Raw genomic sequence first — 21,283 nt, 5'->3', positions numbered from 1 at the left:
ATTCCTCATTTTCCAGTCAATTCCTTCTCTTCCCGGCAACTTTTCTTTCTGGAGCAGTGACTTAGGGCTCCAGGGCTTTCAGCAGTACTGTGTTATCAAAGGTAAAATCATTTATGTGAGAATTAGGTAAAACATCCAGGCTGCATTGAGTGATTCAGCAGAACTGTCCCATGGCTGCGTCACAGGAGATAACAGAAGACAGGCTGCTTTCGGCCTGTGGGTTGAAGCTTGCCGCTCTGCTGTCTATTTTCACCCTGCTTATATCCCAGTAAAAGCCCTCCGTTCCCAGTACCAGAGCACCACAATGACCTAGGCACACCCAGAACAAAGTTTCCCCTTTGCCACCATCAGCTGAGCTCAGCTAGAGGTGAGTGATGGCACTCGTGACTTGCCAGTGCAGAGGCGGTTCAAGAAACGTCCCAAACAAAGTGTTATTGGCACCTTTTCTATAAATCTGGTGACAACCTAGGTAGCATTACAGAATATTAGCTGGCATGCAGAAGTAGCTATTGGTGCTATGCCATTAATCGGCTAAAAGGATCCCAGACTCCACATCTTTGCCTTTCCTGCGTGCTCCTGTTAGCTCTCCGGTTCCTAGCTGATGTGTACAAGCAGATCCGCAGCTACCTGGGCACCAGCCAGGAGAAAGAGGAGCTCAGAAGGGAGAGCCTGGTGGGCATGGACCGAGGGTCTGCGCCGAGAGGCAGCGACTGAAGACCCCTCCTTGGCGCAGCGTGCAGGCCCGACCTGATGCCTCAGGAGCTTTGTGTCTTGCCAGGTGTTTATACTCAGGGTGTTATATCTCTCCAGGTGTTTAGATTCGGGATGTTATGGAGAGGCCTGCCTCGCCCCTTAGGCTTACGTTTTGCCACCCGCAGGGTGCCCCGAGGCACATCCCGAGCCACCACAGAGCTCTGGAGGGGAGAGGGACGGGCAGGAGGCGTCTCCTGGCCCCTGCCGGTGAAGTGGAAAGCTGTGGGACGAGCACACCACCGCCCAGCGGGTGTCGCGGGCCATCCTTCGGGTTTTGTGGCCACAGGGGCGTGTGAGGCGAAGCCGAGGCGAAGCTGAGGGGGGTGCGGCGGGGCCGGGCGGCGGCCGCGGGCCCTGCGGCCCCCTCTGGCGGGCGGCGGCCGCGCTGCGCGGCGGTCGGTCGGTCGGTCGGTCGGTGCGCGGGTCTGTGTGCCGGGCCGGGGCTGCGCCTGCGGCGATGAAATTCCCCGGCTCCGTCCTCGTCTCCGTCGTCCTGTTCGTGGCCGAGACGGCGGCCGCGCTGTGCCTGAGCGGCGCGTACCGGGCGGCGGGGGACCGCATGTGGCAGTGGCTGACGCTGCTCTTCGCCCTGCTGCCCTGCGCGCTGGTGCAGCTCAGCCTGGTCTTCATCCACCGCGACGTGAGCCGCGACCGGCCGCTGGTGCTGCTGCTGCACCTCCTGCAGCTCGGGCCCCTCGTCAGGTCGGTGAGGGACCCCCCGGTCCTGCTGGGGGGCTGCGGGGAGCCCCGGGGGGCGGAGGGTGGCGGTGCCTGCGAGCCCGGGGGCGGCACCGAAAGGCGTGTTGCCGGGGGGGAGAGGCGCAGACCCTGCCCAGGGGCTGGGGGCAGGAGTTTTGTGGCCCTGCAGAGCCCTACAGTGCGTGTTTTGTTGCTTTCCTTCCTTCTGGCTTTTTTTTTTTTTTTCTCGGTGTTTTCTGCGCGTAGCTTCTGCCCGGGTGGCTCTTCGCAGATGAGATAAGCCGCGCGCTGGCTGTGTTTGTTCGCTGCTGCTTCATCCGTAGCTGCATACCCCAAGGTTACTTCCACGAGAGAAGGGAAGGCTCGCTCGGTCTCCCCTTTAACAGGACAGCAAGGGTCCCAGCGTGTCGGAAATGCTGGTAGTGCCCCAGCCGGTCTCTTCTTTCGGGCACCGAGCTGCCCCAAATCGCCTCGCAGAATTTTACAGCCTGAGTCCAACTGATGGAAAACGCCCTTAGGAAAAGAAAAAAAGGCAGATTAAAAGTTAGAGAGTTGGTGAAAACCTACGACAAAACATTGGCTGGGGGCTTTCGTTTGCAGTTTATTTGGGAATTTATTTTCATTTCCAATTTGTGGTCAGATCTTTAAAAGACAAGAGGAATAAATGCGGTATCTGTGGAGCGGAGGTCAGGGGAAGTGTCCCCAGCTTTTTGAAACTCCCGGATGGCGAGGAGATGGGAGGTTTGTTAAGCTCAAACTAATGAGGGCGAACAGCTTGAGTGTTTCAGAACGTCTTACACTTCACAAAAAAAAAACCATTGAATTCCTCTGTAACCCTGGCTGATTTGTTTTTGTTAATACTTTAAAGAGATTACCATGTTATGGCGTAACAATTACTGTGTTATGGCATAACAGGTTCTTGAAGAGCTCTGGCTTTCTAAAAGCGAAGAACAAAATACTTGCACATTTTTATTTTTATTTTTGGAAAACAGGAGTGGACCCAAAGAGAACTCTCAAAATAAAGAGGCTGTTAAGGATTTTTGCCCTTCTAAAACAGTTGCTGGAACGACTGTCATGGGAAGCTGCAAGATGTCAAGAAGTAACAAAGGACATAAACAGCAACAACAAATTAGAATTTTTTCTTTCTAATTTTCTGGAAGAGACATAGACTTCTGCTTCAACCTTATCCAAGCGCGATTTCACTTTTCCTTTCCATCTCAACAGTAAGCTTATCTGTTTACAACACGAGCCACGTGTCACATAGGAAATGTTTTCTGCTGTCAGTGAACTCCCAGACACAGTCGTTGCTGTGAAACCAGTGGGCATCTGGGAGCCCTCTCGTGTCCATGAAGGCTGCAGTGAGTGTGTGTGCACCTCCTCCAATATCTGCTACCTCAGCACTTCCAGAGAGTTTGGAGGTGTTGTGGTGTGCCCGTGCCACAGGTCCCATGGCATCGTGTAGGCAGTATGAATCAGCCTCTCTCTAGACCCAGGATAACCAAAATTATAATTATTAATTAAAAGAAGGTGGTACACATGCCACCTGAAAAACTTGCTTCCAGCTAAAGGCTGCAAGGACTCTACAAATTAAGAGGAAGTTTCGGAGAAAACAACCTCTTTGGATTCAGAGAAATGTATCTACTCACAGGATACATTACAGGAGGGTGGGAAGGTGAAGTGGTTGGTCTGAGATGGAGAGTAAGGGACTTCGTTTTCCTCTGCCTTGCCTTCCTTTCTGCTGCCACTAAACACTGTTATGTGGCAGAAGAGGAAACGTGTCAATTCGCATCAAGTGTAGATCAAAGGTGGGAATGCTCAAGTGTTTTCAGCACATGAAATATGTCACCATTCCCCGATTTGCACAGTAGGCTTACTGTCTTGTGTGGACTGGAGTGTACACAAGTGGAGGGGGATAGCTAGAAGGCAAAACATGTTGCTGTATTATCACTTCACTGTGGCTTTTACCACTGAGAGCTGAAGAGAAACAGTGTCCCTGAGGCCATTTGGTCCCATCCGTTTAGGCAAACCTTAGTGCATTGAATGAGAGAGCCCTGATGCTGTTAGTCATCTGCTTCCTTGTTTTAAAAAGGGCTGCTGGCTTGTTTCTCTCTGTCTCTGTCCTATGTTGTTGGTTGTTGTTTGTTTGTTTGTTTTAATTCAAAGCTACTTATACCCAGTAGTCCCTAAGGACTGAAGAAAAGGGGGAAAAAATTGGATGTTCTGTTCTGAATGATAGCCTTTTATCGCCTCTATCCAAAATACACACCAGGACACAAGACAGAGCCAGCTGAGGTGCACTGTGAGCTCTGTTGGATCCCAAGAATTTGTGGCCACAGCACAAAGCCTCATGCTATCTCCTGTGTTCGGTCCCTCGTCAGTGGGGGTCTTACACCTCTCTTCCACAGCCCAGCATGTTTTTTGGGTCAAATTAGTTCAGACAGGACACAGACGGTAGAGCTGTCGCAGGCTTTGTGCACTTGCGACATCAGAAGGAAACGCTAAATAGCCTGGAGGCTGCACAGGGTGGTATAATTCAATAGAGGCCGGTCTGCTTTGGCTGACCTTAAGAAAGCCAACATTAGCTTTTTAACCATCTCTCTTGGGTTTGTGGCACGATACAGGGTATTTAGTGTTTCTCTGTTCAGACTCAAATATTCAAACATCAGCGCACTGGTTGACAGACAGCACGTGTACATGTGGGAGACGTCTGCCTTTTAAGATCATGAAGAAATTTTTCTCCCCTTTCTCTTTCTCCTAAAAATTAAGATTGAATTTTGGAGAACAGCATGGAAATGTCTTGGTAGGGGAGGGAGTGTATTTAGCTTAGCAAGCCAAATGGTCCGGCCTATTTTGAATCCTCTGTGTTACAGGAGAAAAAAAGCATATTCTCTTATGAAACCTTCTTGCATGCCGCCGCTTTCCCCAGACACCCACGCTCCACCTGTTCTCGAGGCACTCGCTGGCCTGCCGCTGGAAGCACTAAAATTAGGATGCTCCCCTCGTCCTGCAGAGGTCACGTGCTGTACCTGAAGAGTACTGTTCGCCTGCCCTTCTTAATTCCTTCTCCCCCTAAGAACAGTGTCTCTATGAAGTCAGAGCAGTTTGTGGAGTAAAATTCCTAATCCCCTCTGGTGCCCTGACGCAGATCTCCAGGGCGTAGGCTGCCAGAGACAACTCGCAGTAGTTGGCTGAACGAATTGACTGCAGATTTCTGGGCACTGGGGGGGGAGTCCTGCAGCATTTCGGGTTGGTGCCACTTCTCATGAATGCAGTGATGCGTCTGGATACTTAGAAAATGTTTGTATACTTTCTCTTCTTTCTTTTCTTTCTTTTTTTTTTCTCAGATGAGATTACTTTACCATACAAAATAAATTACAACACAAAAGATGACTTAAAATGATAGCCAAGTTCAATGAGAGATTGAAGACCTTTTTATTTTATTTGGAAAAGACTGCAATGATCTTTTTGGCTTATTACTGGCTTCTCCTGGACCAAGGGTTGTTTCTTTGTTCTCTGTTCATTTGTACAGCACCTATAACACCAATATTGTCTCAAGATTTCAGGTACTGCAACAATTCCAAAAAAACACTGGATGTATTTTTGCTAGTGTATTGCTCCGCACCTAAGGATTTGTTCAAAATGCAAATAACTCTTCATGAAGGGTGCCACAGAAACCCCTGTTAACTTGTTTGCCCTTTTCTATTCTGCAAGCTGTTGATAGGTGAAGGGAGTGAGGTAAGGAACGTAGATTTCCACCAGACTTGGACAGACAGGACTTGTGGTCATGGAGTTGGCTCCGTCTGCCAGGTGAACTTCTCTTGTGAAAAAAAAATTGAAAGCAAATAAAATAGACCCATATATTGAATAGTAATGACTGTTTTCCCCAGATTTTAATGGGACAAGGATATACAGTATAGATTTTTAATGGGACCAGGCTTTGTTTCATAAGGAGAAACAAAATGATGTGCACATATGTACCATGCGGACAGCAGCAAAGGAGAGGTAGTAGGAAGTTTGAGTCAAACTGCCAGAGGAGCAGTTGTTATGGCTAAAGTTAGATATCTGTGAGCTGTAGGAAATAATAGGTAGGTTAATAATAACTGGTAGGCTGAAATGATCAGTTATTAATGTTTTGGGGACATAATTCTACAGTTGGAAATCTAATACGCATTATCTTCACCATTTTAGCTTAATAAGTCTTGCTGTGCAGAAGCATTGTCTCCTGTGGGTGGTCTCTCTTTCCTAGTGACCTGCTTTATAGTTCAGAATAGCACAGGTCTAAAAAACTCTTTTCCTTGTAGGACTACCATTGGCAGACGTGACTTTAGGAGATTCAGCTAGCTCTAAGCTTTACAACTGTTGGTGCGTCTCCCTCTTTTCCAGATGGGATGAATATGCCTTAGACCCTCTTCAGGTTTGTTTTTGTTTTTATTTTTCCTTTATTCTTGAGCAGGTGTGTTAGGTGTCCAAGATGTGATGAACAGAAAGTCAGTGCAGTTGGAAGGTAGAAAAATGAGAACAAATCTTTGTCTGACACAGATAAGTAATTCTGTAGGCGTGATCAGTCTTTTTGCACGCTTCGCCAAAGAAAAAGGATTTGCTAAAATGGATTCGTCAGAGAAATCCATTTGTACATTTGCAATGAACATATCTGGGTAGGCCTCTCAAATGGATGTTTGCTCTTGGAGCACTTGTTGGATGTGGGAAGTTCCATGTCTTCATTGCCTGCTCCTTCTCCATAGCACCATTATTTTGCCTGTATTTAAATCCCACGCATCCATGATTAAAAGAGGGAATGAGGTGCTTGCTCTTAACAGGCATAGGATTATTCCTCCTACAGACAGTGTGGAAGACGAAAGTGTTGCTGCTGAATCACTCTTTGCAAGCACCATCAGGACCCTTGAAAAAGTACAGCTCTTCCCTCTGCCAAGATTCGGCAACAGAGGAGAAAGCAGCACATCTTTTTCCCACTTAACTTCCAGTGTGGAGAGTAGGTTTGATAATTTTTTTCTTTGAATTAATTTTAGTTCCTTCTTAGCCTGTACTACAGCTGTCATTGCTTTGCATCCTGTGTAACTCCCAAGCTGAAGGCCTTCTGCTTGACTCCGTATGAGGATCTGCTGAAGGGCCCTAAACATCCCTGAATTGCAGGAAATGGTTTGTGCAGAACTTGGGACGTCCCACTCCTGTTCCTCCAGAGCAAGAATGAACAGTGATCAATGGGGTCTTCTCCGGAATTCCCCATTCTGTAGAAGAGCTTGAAGCTTCTGCATGGGCTGTGGCACCAGGTGCAGTCTTGAATGTATTTGTTGTGGGCCCCAGAAGGCATCACCTCCAGAGACACTCTTGTATGGGATGGTTAGGACTTGAGAGAAGATGGGCATCACTACTGGTGAAGTCTGAGTGCTTGCTCATATCATTTGTATTGCTCTGTTGTACTGGTTAAAGTCCCCTCTGGCTGTAAGGTGTGCTGATCAGACCGTTCATTTCACGCTGTATTGGAAACGTTTGCTTTCCTCCATGGAAATAAAAATTTCCCATCATAAACGCGGAGCCAATATACTGTTCCTTAATACCTAGCTAATAAATACAAATCAAATGCTTGCTCCAAAACCTATCTTTTTGTTGGTAATAGGACTACTGACTGTAGCAAATACTGTGAATCTTATCACCTCTTTTATGGGATTACCTCAAATTTGTTGGATGGGTCCCTCAGCTATATCTGCTTTTAATCATACACTGCAAGAGTTCAGAGGCTGATGCTGAGATCTCATTTTCCGTAATAGCTTCAGATTTGCCCTCAGCTCAGGATGAATAGATGGTGGTGAATACTAAGCAGGACATAAATGTTCTGGGACCTCTCTTTTGGAATAAAATCAATTTGTTGTTTTCAGAATCTCTGTTGGCTTCATAAGCTATTGTGCTTTATTAATTTTTCACACTTTATTTTTGGCTGTATGGATTCTCTCACATGGAACAAAGCTGGCAGGGACTGAAAAGTTTAACAAAGAAAAAATAGAAAGTCACCACTGTGAATGGAGCCTCCAGCGCACCAGGCCTTTCAGATATTTTTAGTGAGCATGGTAGCCGAAGCCTACTGAATCAAGGATAGTACTACAGTGTACTGAAACTGCTCTCCATCTAGAGCAGTTGAAACTTGCGAGTGGTCCAGTTAGGGGGGAAAATGAATTTTTATCAGTGCTGCTTTTGAGATCAGCCTGCGGACTTCACTCTAAAAGGCCTCTAAAGGCTTTCCTCCAAAAGACTGAATTGGCGGTTGCTGGGGGGTGGTGAGGAGGAGTGGGGAAAGCTGAAAACTTAATGAAAGCTAATAGTCTGAGGCGAGCGTAGGTCTATGCTTTGTAATTGTGAGATACTTTGAAATAGAAGACGAGCCTTATTTGTACATTACAAAAATACATTGGCCAAATTTGACCTAGAAAACACTCCAGCAGCTATTATCTATGGAGGCAACCAGGGAGAGATGAACCTCAGTAGGGCACCATGGAAAGAAAGAAGACAGCTGAGCCCTCATCAGAGGATGATGCCTACACCAGAAGACGAGATACCTGTCCAGCCATGAGAAGAGCTGTGACTAGAAGTGGTGTCACAGAGTGCCCATGCAGTTGAGGTCTCCACTCCCCTTGAAGTCCTCTCTCAGCTGGGAGAGAGCTTCAGTGGAAGCCATCCATCATTAATTGTGCAGCTCACACATCAGTTGGTTTTGGTTTTGAAGTGGCAGTGTTATGCATAAAAGACAAAATAGGTTTTGTCCACATTGGGTTTGGGTTTCGGAGGATAATTTTTTTTTCAGTAGCCAATACTGTTTGTCCTTTATGTTTCTGCTGTATAGAGACTTCTCCACAGCAGGCTCTGTATCTTCAGGACCCTATGCAATGTGACAGAAATAGAGCATTTCTTTCCTCTCTTCCCCCTCATCGTGCGACCTTGCCTATACCTCAGCAGATACTTGCTCATTATTATTTCTCAGACAATGCTGACTGTTCCTTTAAGTGTTTCGGCTCCTGCTTGACACCAAAGCCCAACCTTGACACTTTCATATCCCAGGACTCTCTTAGAATAGTGTCTGTAGAGTTTCTGCTAGTCTAAAATTGATTGTTGGAAGGAAGCTTCAGAAACTTTCCTTTCAGAAGTCTGCCTGAGGCTGCATTTTCTTCTTTAGTACCCAGGGAGCTGTATTATCCTCACTGCTGTAGCACTTGCTGATGCCAACCCCTTCATCCCTTTTGCATTCCCCCCCTAACGTATGGGTTATTCTCCATGCATGGGTAGAGGCAACATTTAATAAAATATGTTAAAACAATATGTAATTTGTGAATAGAAATGTATGTACTGGCACAACTTTTTTTCCTTGGAAGTTAATGTGTGGCAAGTTAGAGCTACATAAACAGGGTTTGGATCATCAGTGTTTAAAAAATGAAGAACTGCAGGAACTGAAAACATTGCATCTTCTTATTTAGAATATTTTTGCGAGACTGTGTTTCATATTTCTTAAATGTTGCAATAAATCTAAGCAAACGTAAGGAGTAAAGGTGCTGTTTCTAAATCTTTTTAAAACAGGCTAATATCATGAGTTGCAGGGTGCTAAGCTGCTTGTTCTCATTATTGCTGCTATTGCTTGTTACTTGTATTTTTGGACCAAGGGCTTGAGCAAGCAAGGGTTTGAGTCCAGCTGTGCTTGAGGTGCATGCACCCACTTGTACTCTGAGCTTCTCTCTGATGTCTCGAGATGTTTTGCTTAAGACAAAGGTATGAGAAGTGGATTTATTGTTGTGTCCAATTGGTGTGTCACAGGTGTATGGATAACACCAGAAGGCGAAAGAATCTAAAGAAACACTTTCAACTTGGGTCCTGGGTTGGGAAACTATGAACATTATAGTGGATGAGTAGTTAAAGAACTTTAACAGGACAGCAGAGGACAAGGGCAGCTCACAGAAAACAACTAAACCTCTTCCCATGTCCAAGTATTCCTACAAGCAGCCCCAAAGGCACTCCCAGATTACTGCCCTATCATCACATGCAGTTCGTGTTTTTGCATAGCAAAATCTGTCCTATTACAAATGTACCAAGAGGAGAAAATGTGTAAGGTTTGCTTTATAAACAAAAGACTTAGTGACTTGGTACAAAACGGCTTAAAATACTAAGCAGTGGGAAGACCTGTGCTTTTGTTTCATTTTTTCCTGTTACTCTATTTACTGATTTGCTTGTAGGTGTGTGGAAGTCTTTTACATTTACTTCCATGCTGGCAGAGTCGAAGAGCCGTATGTCAGCATCACGAAGAAGAGGCAGATGCCCAAGGATGGGTACTCGGAAGAAGTTGAGAAGGAAGTGGGCCAGGCCGAAGGCAAGCTGTGTACGCACAGGTCTGCATTCAGCAGGGCCTCTGTGATCCAGGCATTCCTCGGCTCAGCCCCCCAGCTCACGCTTCAGCTCTACATCTGTGTCCTGCAGCAGGAGATAACGGCTGCCAGAAGTAGGTAGAGCTGTTGTCATTGCCTTCGTAATTTGGTGGGAGGGAGAGGAGGAGGGTCAGCAGTCAGGAGTAGCTGCCTCTGCCAAGAACTGAACACACTGCAAATGGTTTCATCTGGTAGCTTTTGACAGTGGTGTTGCTGACAAAGTTTATGTCATCGTGTTTGAGACTAACATTTCCTTTAGCATACTTCGGTTGCCGTAGAAGCATTAATTTGATAAGTGGCCCTTACGGCATGAGAGGGAGGCAGCTGGAGGGACTGAGCTGTCTTCATGAAGAGAAAAAAACAACTCTGTTTTCTTTTGGCTTCTGAGAAACTTTCTAGAAAATTCCTTGGGTTACAATGCAGAGTATATTTTGTCATGACACATTATGAAAGGTGCACTTTCAGGAATGCAGTGTGAGTGAGGCCACAAACTGTTTTTACTTGTGCCAGACTCTGAATTTGGAATCAAAAGGCATAACTTAGTATGCAAATGTTACCATCTCATCTCTGGACCCAAGCTGTTAAGTCTTCACAAAGCAATGCTACACCACACGGACTTACCAGGATGCATCTCTCTTTCCGTGGGACTCTTTACGTCTTGCTCCATGATGTGATCCAGCTCTGTGGAAATACAATCTTGATTCGGTGGCTGGCTGCTAGTAGAAGAACCTGCACCATGTGGTGGTAGGACAACTTTTTGATGTGAGAAAGGCCTTTGGCACCCGTGAGAACATGCAGGATTTCCCCTGAAATACAAAATGGCTCTTGTAGCTACGACACTTTGAGAGGCCACAGGTCTTTTGAAGGCCTTGTTTGTTTGTTTTGAAGAAGCCTTTATAGTAATGTCAGGGTTTTCCTCACAGCTTAGGGGATGGAAGACAAAAGTATGCTGAAGGGTTAGTCAGCATAAAGAGATATTACAACAGGTGAAGGTCTTCATACAAAAGTATTTGTTTAACGTTATAGCAGTTGATACTTGAAAGACGTTGCTCCTGAGTTTCTGAGTACTTCACAACTAAGGTAGACTCTTCAAATAACCATGGAATCTGCAATTTGGGATAAGGACAAAGCAGTTGAATCCTTTGCTGAGCAGTGTAATTAGCACGGTTTCCAAGCACTTCGCTGGAGACGGCATTTGCTTAAGAAAGGTCACCTTTTTATAGTGTTTCTTCTATAACTAGTGTTGACCTTATTGGTCATGATTGCCAAGGAGAAGCCCTGAGTTCCAGATCATTAGAAAAACGCATATTTAATGATTTGTAACTCCCTATTACTTTTGACTTTTATTTGTCACTGCCAAGGTAAATTCTTTCTCACAGACTGATGAGTGATCTTCTGTGGGTGAAGTGAAGTTAAACAACCAGAGCTAAGGTGGCTCACCAGGGAGTTCAGGAAATATGTATGAATAGAAAGAGAGGGCAAGACACCACCAGGAAATGCAGTATTTACTTCATGTCTCCCAGAAGCTACTTGTATAGCAGGTCCAGTGTAATTGTAAAATACAGAAATCAAAAGAATTTTGATTATTTCCTTAATAAGTTTAAGTTTCTTAATAAGTTTAAGTTTATTTTCTTAATCAGTGATCTAGAACAATGGCAGTGTCCATAAGAACTCATTCACCAGAAAAATGAGTTCTGATGAATTCTTGGGAGGGACTTGGGAGTTCTGGTGGACAAAAAGCTCAAAATGAGCCAGCAGTGCGTTCTTGCAGCCCAGAAGGCCAACTACGTCCTGGGCTATATCAACAGAGGAGTGGCCAGCAGGACGAGGAAGTTGATTGTCCCCCTCTGCTCTGCCCTTGTGAGGCTCCACTTGGAGTGCTGCATCCAGGCCTGGGGCCCATAGCACCAGAAGGATGTGGGACTGTTAGAGTGGGTCCAGAGGAGGGCCATGAAGATGATCAGAGGACTGGAGCACCTCTCCTATGAAGAAAGGCTGAGAGAGTCAGGGACAAGCAGCCTGAAAAAGAAAAGGACCTCACTGCATCCTTTCGATGCTTAAAGGGGGCTTATAAAAAAGATGGAGAGCAATTTTTTACTTGGGTAGATAATGACAGGACAATGGGGAATGGTTTTAAACTAAAAGAGGAGATACTTAGATTAGAGGTTAGGAGGAAATTCTTCACTAAGAGGGTGGTGAGGCACTGGAACAGGTTGCCCACAGAAGCCATGGATGCCCCATCCCTGGAGGTGTTCAAGGCCATGGGACCCTGGGCAACCTGATCTAGTGGGTGGCATCCCTGCTTATGGCAGGGGTATTGGAATAAGATGATCTTTAAGGTCCTTTTCAACCCAAACCATCCTATGAGTCAATGAAAAATTAAGCCGTAACCATATTCCTTTTGTTGTATCTTACCTTCTGAAGTCTTGAGACTTTCTGCACTCTTCAGCTAGCTTATTTTGGCAGTAATATCTTTTTCCATCACTATTATTCGGCCTCCACAGCAAGCAGGAATAATGCATACCACAGTCTCAGCTTATTTGTTATGTGTACATAGGGATTCTTATGTGCAGAGACATGACTTCAGCCTTTTGGATCTTGCAGCATTATCAAAGTAATTAGCAGCAAGTCCAGCTCTTCTTCCACACTTCAGATCTCTTCAACTTCCCTGTTCTTTGACACACTCCTTTACATTTGTCCATGTTATAACTATTATGCTTTTCTTCTTGTCTTCTGATTTCGATATTTTTTGTCTTGTCTTCTCATCAGTCTATATTTTTCTGGATTTCTGCACTACCTCATCTGTTATTCTGTGTAGATTCTGCTTGATCAGTGGTAATGAGGACACTATCATCCATGAATCTAAAACTGTTTACCATCATGCCACCTCCCACTCCTGACAAGAGACTTGGCAGTGCTAGGTTAATGGTTGAACTTGATGATCTTGGAGGTTTTTTCTAACCTAAGTAATCCTATGATTCTGTAATATGGTTTGTCCCTTTTAGATCTGATTGAAACTCATTATTGCTTCCACTATTGAATCAAACAGTTCTGAAAGGAATGTGCAACCTTGACTAATCCCTTGTTAACCATAGTCGTGCCGTGTCGTGTCTTTCTTGTGTAGTTCACGGCATTAATGAATTTCCCTGGATGTTTTATTCTGGACGATCAGATTCTTGCCAGTGTCTGTCATTGTCCAAAATTGTCATTTCACTGTCTGCCAAGAATGTAAGATGAGGAGGAGTAAAGAGTTGCAAAAGCAGAATAAAGCCCTCCTGCGTGGGCTCCTCTCCACGGGCTGCAGCTCCGGCCCGGGGCCTGCTCCTGCAGGGGCTCTCCATGGGCCGCAGCCTCCTCCAGGCCACATCCACCTGCTCCACGTGGGCTCCTCCACGGGCTGCAGCGTGGAGATCTGCTCCGTGTGGGACCCATGGGCTGCAGGGGGACAGCCTGCTCCACCGGGGGCCTCTCCCTGCACAGGCCGCAGGGGAACTGCTGCTGCCTGCCTGGAGCACCTCCTGCCCTCCTGCTGCACTCACGTGGAGGTCTGCGGGGCTGCTCCTCACTCCTGTCTCCCAGCCACTGTGGCACAGCAGGTTTTTTTTTTCCCTTTCTTAAATGTGCTCTCACAGAGGCTCAAACAACATCACCTGTTGGCTTGGCTCTGGCCAGCAGTGAGTCCCTTTGGAGACAGCTGGAGCTGGCTCTGGTCTGACATGGGGCAGCTGTTGGGCTTTGCTCACAGAGGCCACCCCTACAGCTGCCTGCTACCAAAACCTTGCCATGTAAACCCAATACAGTCTCTCTTTTGCATTTGGGCTTCACTTTGTACTAAATGCTACAGCATCTGTCACTATCATGCATTGTCTTAGAGCCAACTGAAACCTTGCATTTAAGGTATGGCTGACATCAGGCTCGTGACTGCTTACACAGTGTTGGACAGCCAGCAGGACTGCTTTGCTTAGGTAATACCACCTGGTGAAGCTCAAGGCCAGGAGGTGCCGAAAAGACCTGAGTTATTTTAAATGACAAAAATAGCTGGCTGGAGGTGGAAGGATTGCATGACTTGGCCTACTACCCTTGAAAAAAGGCCAGTTCACAGCGTGCAGTATCAAATGTGAAAGATCTGTTTCCTTTGTAAGTTTAAAGTGTGTTTGGTTTTATTTTAAATTGCTATTAGCAGCAGTAAAGTTGTTTACAGACACGAAATAATCTCAAAAGGGGGATTTCCTGCCATTTAAAAATAAAATCATTCTGCTGGAAAAGATTCATTTTTTCAATTAAAAGTTGTAGCAGTGACAAAACCAAAAAGTAAAACAGTGCCTACCTGAATGATTCTGGGACTGTGCATCTCTGATCTGTGAGAAAAGTATAGCTTTCTGCTATATATATAGTAGGAAGGAAGAACAGAAATGCCACCTTTATAAGAACTGTTAAAGCATTTTGAACTCTCAAAGGAAGATACTTTCCTTTATCGTGAGCAGGCACAGAAGTGACAGATCATAAGGGAAAGCAACAATAACATCACCTTTCCACATTTCTGTATGTGGTTGACTAAAACCATATTTATCACAGACTTAGAAGTGATGTTTGAACTGGTAGATTGGTGGCAGTACTGAGCTTTTGGAAAAGCAGCTGAACTGGATTACAGTACTAAACCAGAGTCAGCATGAATGTAGTTTCTATCAGTGGAGCAGTGCCTCTTTAGAAGGTTTGAGTTATTAGGGCAAGTTTGAGATTCACTGAGAATCCCTAAAACGGAATCAGAAGCAGAAGATCAGCTTGAGTTCCAGGACAGAAGCACTCTTTCTACAGTGGCTTTTTTTGTGTATGTGGTTTACTTGTTCTGTGTGCTTTTGTTTTTTAAACTCTCAGAGCATTATTTTGCTTAATTAGCTCATCGAAGTTATTTGTTCTCTCACAGTTCTAGACTCAACACAAAAGTACAGGAAAGATTTTGAAAGGAGCCACAGGAGTGACTTTGGAAAGAACCACAGTGGTATTACTGACTCCATTCACTTGCTCTTCCTTATTTAGGCAATGCTTTCTAATGTTTAACAATACTCAGATCAAGAGTAGGACTGTAAGAAAGACGTTTAAAAATGCACATTACAAATTTAAGTGTGAAACAAGAAAATAAATAACCATTTTCAGAGAATATACGCAACATGAAACTGGCACGTACAAAATTACAATCTAAAATGACATTTTTTTCAGTTTACTGAGTACTATTCAAAATTTAGATAAAAAGAATTAATTCTTTTCCAAAGTAATTCAGAGGCATTTGAGGGAGAGAGTTTAGCTAAAAGGAAGGGAAAAATCTGTGAGAAACTTATTAGAGATCCTAAAATACACTTGTTTCTTTCAAAGTCGTGCTCAGAAATTAGTAACTTAAATTAGAAAAAAATGATAGTCATGGTTAAATAGCTATAGCAAAGTAGGCAATCTTGTTCATGTACTGGATAATGACATGAACTAATCAAAGGCTGCAGCAAGAACTAGCTGCTAAGCATTACAAAAGTAATTGACATAATCAAGAATTGCCAACTCTGTTTATCTTGTTCTATCTGGTGCAATATAGTGCTCTGTAGCATGACCAGTTAGCTTGGCTAGTTTCATTCACACAATACAAAAAAAAAACAAAACAACAACAACAACAATAATTTTTACTGTGCTTAACTGATTAAAATTTAAAGTGTTCCTCGCATGAAAACAATGCAGATTGGAACTAAAAGTATTGCATGGGGTTGCCTGAAATTGGTCCCTTGTATCAGCATGTTGGTAAAAATTGCATAGAAGGTATGCAGATGTTGACGAAACAATGCACAGCTAGCACTCCTGAACACTGGGATGCTTCTGTGTTTATTATGTATGTCCAGGGCTCTTGTACATCTATACCTGCTTAGGTCGTAAACTTTCTCCTAGTTGGTTCCCATCCTCAGTGTGCTTGTTAATTCAGCACTTTAATTTGCACCTCTCCTACCTGGCAATCAGTTAACAGAGTGCTGTAGCCCAGAGGTTGTGCATTGCTGCATCTTGGTTGTTACAGGGCAATTCAGAAGTCTGTACTCTGCTTCTCTTCGTTCTCGTTGTCGAGACTCAGCTGTTAATGTGCCTGAGGACTCTCAAAACAGCAGGCTGAGCCTTCATGTGACAAGTCAGGAGTCCCTCCTGCAGTGCCAGAAAGCTCTGCCCTGCTGCTTCTGGAGTAGAAGCCAGGTAACAGCCAGTCCCTGCCTTTACTTTCTACAGAACATTAATACAGGGAAACCTTCACATGAGGGATACTGGGTAGATGGGAGATACTGAGAGTTGGTCTAAATTTTAAGACATTTTTAAAAGAAATGTTGTTTTTAAATGCATGATATAGATAGCTGCATAAGGAAAATACATGTATAGGAAATCACAATATAGATACGTGAGCAAATAGTTGTCTACAAAGGCCAAAAAAAAAGGTACAGATGGCTTTGGGTTTAAACTGCTTTGACTTTCAGTTTTGAGCTCTATGCCATAAGATTTCTGTGAGCTTAGACAATTTGCTTCAACAAAGTACATCAAAAGCATTGTGGTGTCTGCGTGCCCAACTAATAAGTTTTAGGTTCTGTGGCTCAGTCCTTCATCTGTACAGAGGGTGAGTAGCACCCCAGGGCCTTAGGGAGTACTGTGAAAGTACTGCTTGAGAGCAACTTTCATCCTCTTAAAATTGAGCTGTGTAATCACCAAGGACAGTACATGTACAAACAGTCCTGGGCAGGTGGTGGGGAGACACCTGTGATTTTTATTCACTGCCTTTTCTCTTTCTGTCTACTAGGAAATGTAACAAATGGGGACCAAAACGGGACACAGGGTTAGAGTAAGAACCCAGAAGTGGATACAAGGAATGGATTTTTTGTTTTTTTAACCTGCTAGGAATCCCTAGAAGTGCTGTGAAGACAACTAGTTGCATCTCTGTATTACTCTGATGCAATGTCTTCTGTGAAGATGATGGTTCTGATTTGTCTTTTCTCTTTGTAGGTGTATTTATGGTCCTTTCTCTCCTGTCAATTGTATATGGCGCCTTACGCTGCAACATCCTGGCTATTAAGATTAAGTATGATGATTACGATATCAGTGTGAAACCAGCTGCCTACCTCTGCATATTCATGTGGAGAAGCTTTGAGATTGCTACACGGGTTATAGTGCTGGTCCTTTTCAGCTCAGTCCTTCAGATCTGGACTCTCCCCGTTGTGCTAGTGAATTTCTTTGTTTTTTTCTTTTACCCGTGGATTCTCTTCTGGCAAAGCAAGTCCCCGTTTCCCGAGAACATAGAGAAGGCATTGAGCAGGGTCGGCACCACCATTGTCTTGTGCCTTCTCACCTTCTTGTACGCAGGCATTAACATGTTCTGCTGGTCAGCAGTGCAGGTGAAGCTCAATGATCCTGACTTAATTAACAAGTCCCAAAACTGGTACTGTCTGACTGTGTATTACATGCTGCGATTCATTGAGAATGCATTCCTCCTGCTGATGTGGTACATCTATAAAACCGATATCTACTTGTACGTCTGCGCCCCGTTGTTGGTCTTGCAGCTCCTGATAGGTTACTGCATGGCTGTCCTCTTCATGTTGGTGTTCTACCAGTTCTGTCACCCGTGCAAAAAACTCTTTTCATCCAGCATTACCGAAGGTTTGCTCTCCTGTTTCAAGTTCCTCTGCTTTGTTTGCAAGCCTCTCAAATCCACCAGAGTAACAGACAAGGCAGAGTTGAAATCATCTGAAAATGCTGATGAATCACAGAGCAGTAACAAGACAACAGATTCTCAAAATGGGAATCATCATCAAAGTGTTTCTTCCAATGCCTAGTATAACTGGAAACAAGTATGTGCCTTGGGAAGGTTGCAGGTCACCTGCTGGGAATGTTGGGCATCTTGGATATTGTGTCTTGTGGGTGGGTTTTCTTTCTTGCAGGTGTACGCTGCATGAAGACTGACAAGCCTACCTTTATGGAAAACGTTGTTTATGGGTATGTGTACCTGTACGTGTTTATGTATGAATGTAGAAAGCAGTCATTGTTTGTGGACTTCTGTTTCAGATTCTTTTTGACATGGTTTTATTATCACGTGCTCAATTTGAAATCATTGTAGAAGACATCCTTCAAAAACTAGCCTGATTCTCATCTTACTCAGGAAATCTGAGGATGGAAGGAAATGCATTTTATTTCAGATAGGATGTCATTAAGGCATGCCACCCTAGCATGGAAACAGAGCATAGTCTTTGACTATATATTGACTATAGCTGTGGTCTGCTTTCCTCAGATGGCAGACTTTTTTACACTCTAATCAATGTCATAAAATAACTCTTCTCTCTGTGGCATAAGAATTTGACTTCTACAATGCACAGTTGCCTAGGTTGCCAAGAAACGGCTAATTAGCCAGCACTAATACTGAAATGTGACTGTTACTGAGAATGGACAGAGGGGTTATTGGCTTATGCACTGTTTTACTCTTCATATTTGCTGCTTGTTAGTAAGGGAATTAAATTTAACACATTAATTGTAATGTTCTGGAATAGCTCACTGTTCTGATATAATCATTTAAATAATACTTTATTATTTGTGTTATTCTTGTATTAGGGTGGGGTTCACTTTACATGACTTGAAATACCTAGAAGCTGGGTGGATTGTATGAACTAGTCAGGTATGTGCTCTCCAGGGAACATCTCCAGTGAGTGATTCAGCGCATCTTAAAATGTTGTCTTAAGTGACATGGATCATTCTCTGGAGGCCTATTTCTCAGTGTCAACCAGATGTCTTGACCACTAGTCTTGACCATGTCTCCATTTTAGATGCCTAAAATTAGTAGGGACAAGTGCTACTGTGTTTGTCAGCAGTTTGGTAGTACACCAAGCAGGCAACTCAGTGACTTGTTAAGTGGAGATAGAAAAGACTGAGTCCTTTTTGAGGCCGTGATGTATTATGGCTAGGTTGATATCAGTACTGCAAAAACCTCAGGCTTCTTTTACCTCAGAATTACCACAGGCTTGAAATCTGAAATAAAATGGAAGTTGCTGACTTTTTCTTCAATGCACTATCTCACCACCACAAATAAAGTGTTTCTGTATTTTGCAAATCACTGAGAAAACTTTAGCAGGTGGACAGGCAAGAAGTACAATTTAGTAAAATACACAAAAACAACTGCATTTTAAAAAATTAAGTGAAAGCTTTTTGCACTTTGATGGCTTAGCACCTTGGGTTTCTTCTGTGCACGACACATTGTGGCTGCTCGTGGAAAAAAAGCAATTCATCATTCAAAGTACCTTCTAGTGTCCTCAGCTTAACTTCCATCCTACTTTATGGAAGATGAGACGTTCTTCAGTAGGGACGATATCAACACCATTTTATTAGAAACGTCTCAAGTTGGGGTCTGAGGTCGTTTGTAATGAGATGTCACATGCAGCGCTGCACAGAGCTAAGCTGTTTTTATTTTTTATTTTTTCCTTTACTGCACTGTAAATGAATGTCTTCCTACTTCAGTTTTATCATGGAGTTATGTTTTTCATTTTGCTCAATGTGTGTATGTGTGTGGTATGTATATGTAGATCTCATTAAATTATTGGTGGGTGGTAATAGGAGTTTTTGGCATGAGCTTACTATGGGAATGTACTTGATATATTTGGGGAAGTCACCCAAACCCAACATCTCTTCTCTAACTTCTCTCCCTGAGTAGCATTAGAATAGTGAAGTGATTCCTTGAAGACACTACAGTGTTTCTCTGCACTTCTGTACATAAAGGTACAGTATAGTATTTCCTTGCACTTTTCTAGATGTAGAAGAGTATTTCCATTTGTTTTTTTTTAATGGTGAGTTAAAGGAGCAAGTGAGAATGTGACCCCTTAAATCCAAACCTTCATAGTTCAGCACATGGGGCCAATTTTTCAGGTATTCTTAGAACCGAATATCTAACTTCATAGTTGGGTGGTCGTTGATGATCAGGGAATTAAAGTCATTGCCTAACTACATATGCACCCAGGTGAGAAATTTTAGTCTTTGAGAACAAAGTGACTTCATGTGTAGAAGTACTTCACAGCTAAGAAGAGAGCTCTCGAGTCTTTAAATCAGACTTTGGACACTGGAAGTGGTGGTCCAATTGTGATTTTGCCACTTGAAACAGTGAAAACTTCACAAACCTCAGCTAGTGAAATGCTTATGCTACAGGGAAGTCAACAGGAGGGAGCTGTAAACGACACAGCCAGGAGTCCAGTATATATATGCAGTGAGTACCGTTCAACTTTACATGCTAATGATGAAGACTAATGTATATGCATATTTTTAGAGAATGTACCATATTACTTCCTATTTTTATACTAGTCTTCTCAAGTGCATGCATAGAAGGCTGAATATTTAAATCACTGTTTTGAAAATAAGATTGTATGGCTTATATCACTGTCATATGGTTTTGCCTTAGGTACAGACTAGCCAAATACTAGCCAAATACAGTTTAAACACAGCATCAACATGAGTGCCATTGCTTTTTCTGTCCTTCTTTTTGCTGTGCCTCATCAACAGTGAGTGCCATTGCTTTTTCTGTGCCTCATGTCACCGCAGCATCACGTGCAGATTGACTAGCCATATTGCTGATTTGTGTATGTTTTGATCCTGCGGTGCTGCCATTGCTGGTAGAAAGAAGGAATGAGAGGGAGTCAGAGACAAAGATGTTCTGTTGCATCAAGACCAGTGTTTTAGAGGACAAGCTTATGTTTCTGAAGTGTGCTATAATGCCAGGAGTTGCAGTTTTTCCCAGGATAGTGACAGTCTAGATAGTATTATTATCAATACACCTAGTGGCAGCACTGAGAGAAGGGTAGTATTAGCTAGGAAGGATGTATGTGTATGAAAGAGTGATGTCTTGCTGCGAATTTACTGTGATTTTTCAATGTTAGAGGTGTATATGTTCAATGGAAGGATATAGGGCTAATGTTAAAAACTGAACTCACTTGAGTAGTCCTGAGTCACACAAAGGATTGCTCAGTAAGGATTGTTCATGGATATGAGTATGCAAGATCTGGTACATCTTTTATACTTGTAAAACAACATGAATTAAAATGTTGAAACACTAACTTGCGTTGTTTTGGTGTCAGTTCTTAGTATACTGCATTCAGAAATCCAAGCTAAAGGTTATATAACACTCTGTCACCTGGTACCACACAGTAGAAGAAATGTTTTCAAGTAAATCTGACAGAATAATCTGTGATTGATTTGAGAGTTTTCACCTAAATCCAGCGGTGCTTCTAATGCTACTTAGCTGGTGGGGATCTCAGCTGAAACTGTTAGTGGTTTAAAAGAAGTGACATAAAAAACAAGATCAATTTAGGTTATTTATTGTCAAGATTTAGTTATGTATTTAATTGTTTTACGTTGGGAAGCAGAAAGGAATC

At 43.6% G+C, this 21,283-nt stretch overlaps 1 protein-coding gene across 2 annotated transcripts; it reads left to right on the top strand.

Annotated features, from left to right (window-relative positions):
• The first annotated feature begins 111 nt into the window (after positions 1–111).
• On the top strand, positions 112–20,965 carry XK (X-linked Kx blood group antigen, Kell and VPS13A binding protein). 2 transcript variants are annotated; one of them, XM_048052823.2, is made up of 3 exons: positions 112–1,455; positions 9,684–9,946; positions 16,887–20,965. In XM_048052823.2, the coding sequence occupies exons 1-3, from the start codon at positions 1,211–1,213 to the stop codon at positions 17,711–17,713; spliced, it is 1,335 nt and encodes a 444-aa protein (XP_047908780.1). In that variant the 5' UTR covers positions 112–1,210; the 3' UTR covers positions 17,714–20,965. The 2 variants fall into 2 exon arrangements, with proteins under 2 accessions (XP_047908780.1, XP_047908781.1); XM_048052824.2 differs by lacking the exon at positions 112–1,455 and adding an exon at positions 1,491–4,749.
• The last annotated feature ends 318 nt before the right edge of the window (positions 20,966–21,283 follow it).

The sequence above is a fragment of the Anser cygnoides genome, chromosome 1 (genome assembly GCF_040182565.1).
Source record: "Anser cygnoides isolate HZ-2024a breed goose chromosome 1, Taihu_goose_T2T_genome, whole genome shotgun sequence".
In the NCBI taxonomy this organism is placed as follows: Eukaryota; Metazoa; Chordata; class Aves; order Anseriformes; family Anatidae; genus Anser; species Anser cygnoides.
Note: the sequence above shows the minus strand (reverse complement) of the source record. Positions and strands in the feature narration are given on the sequence as shown.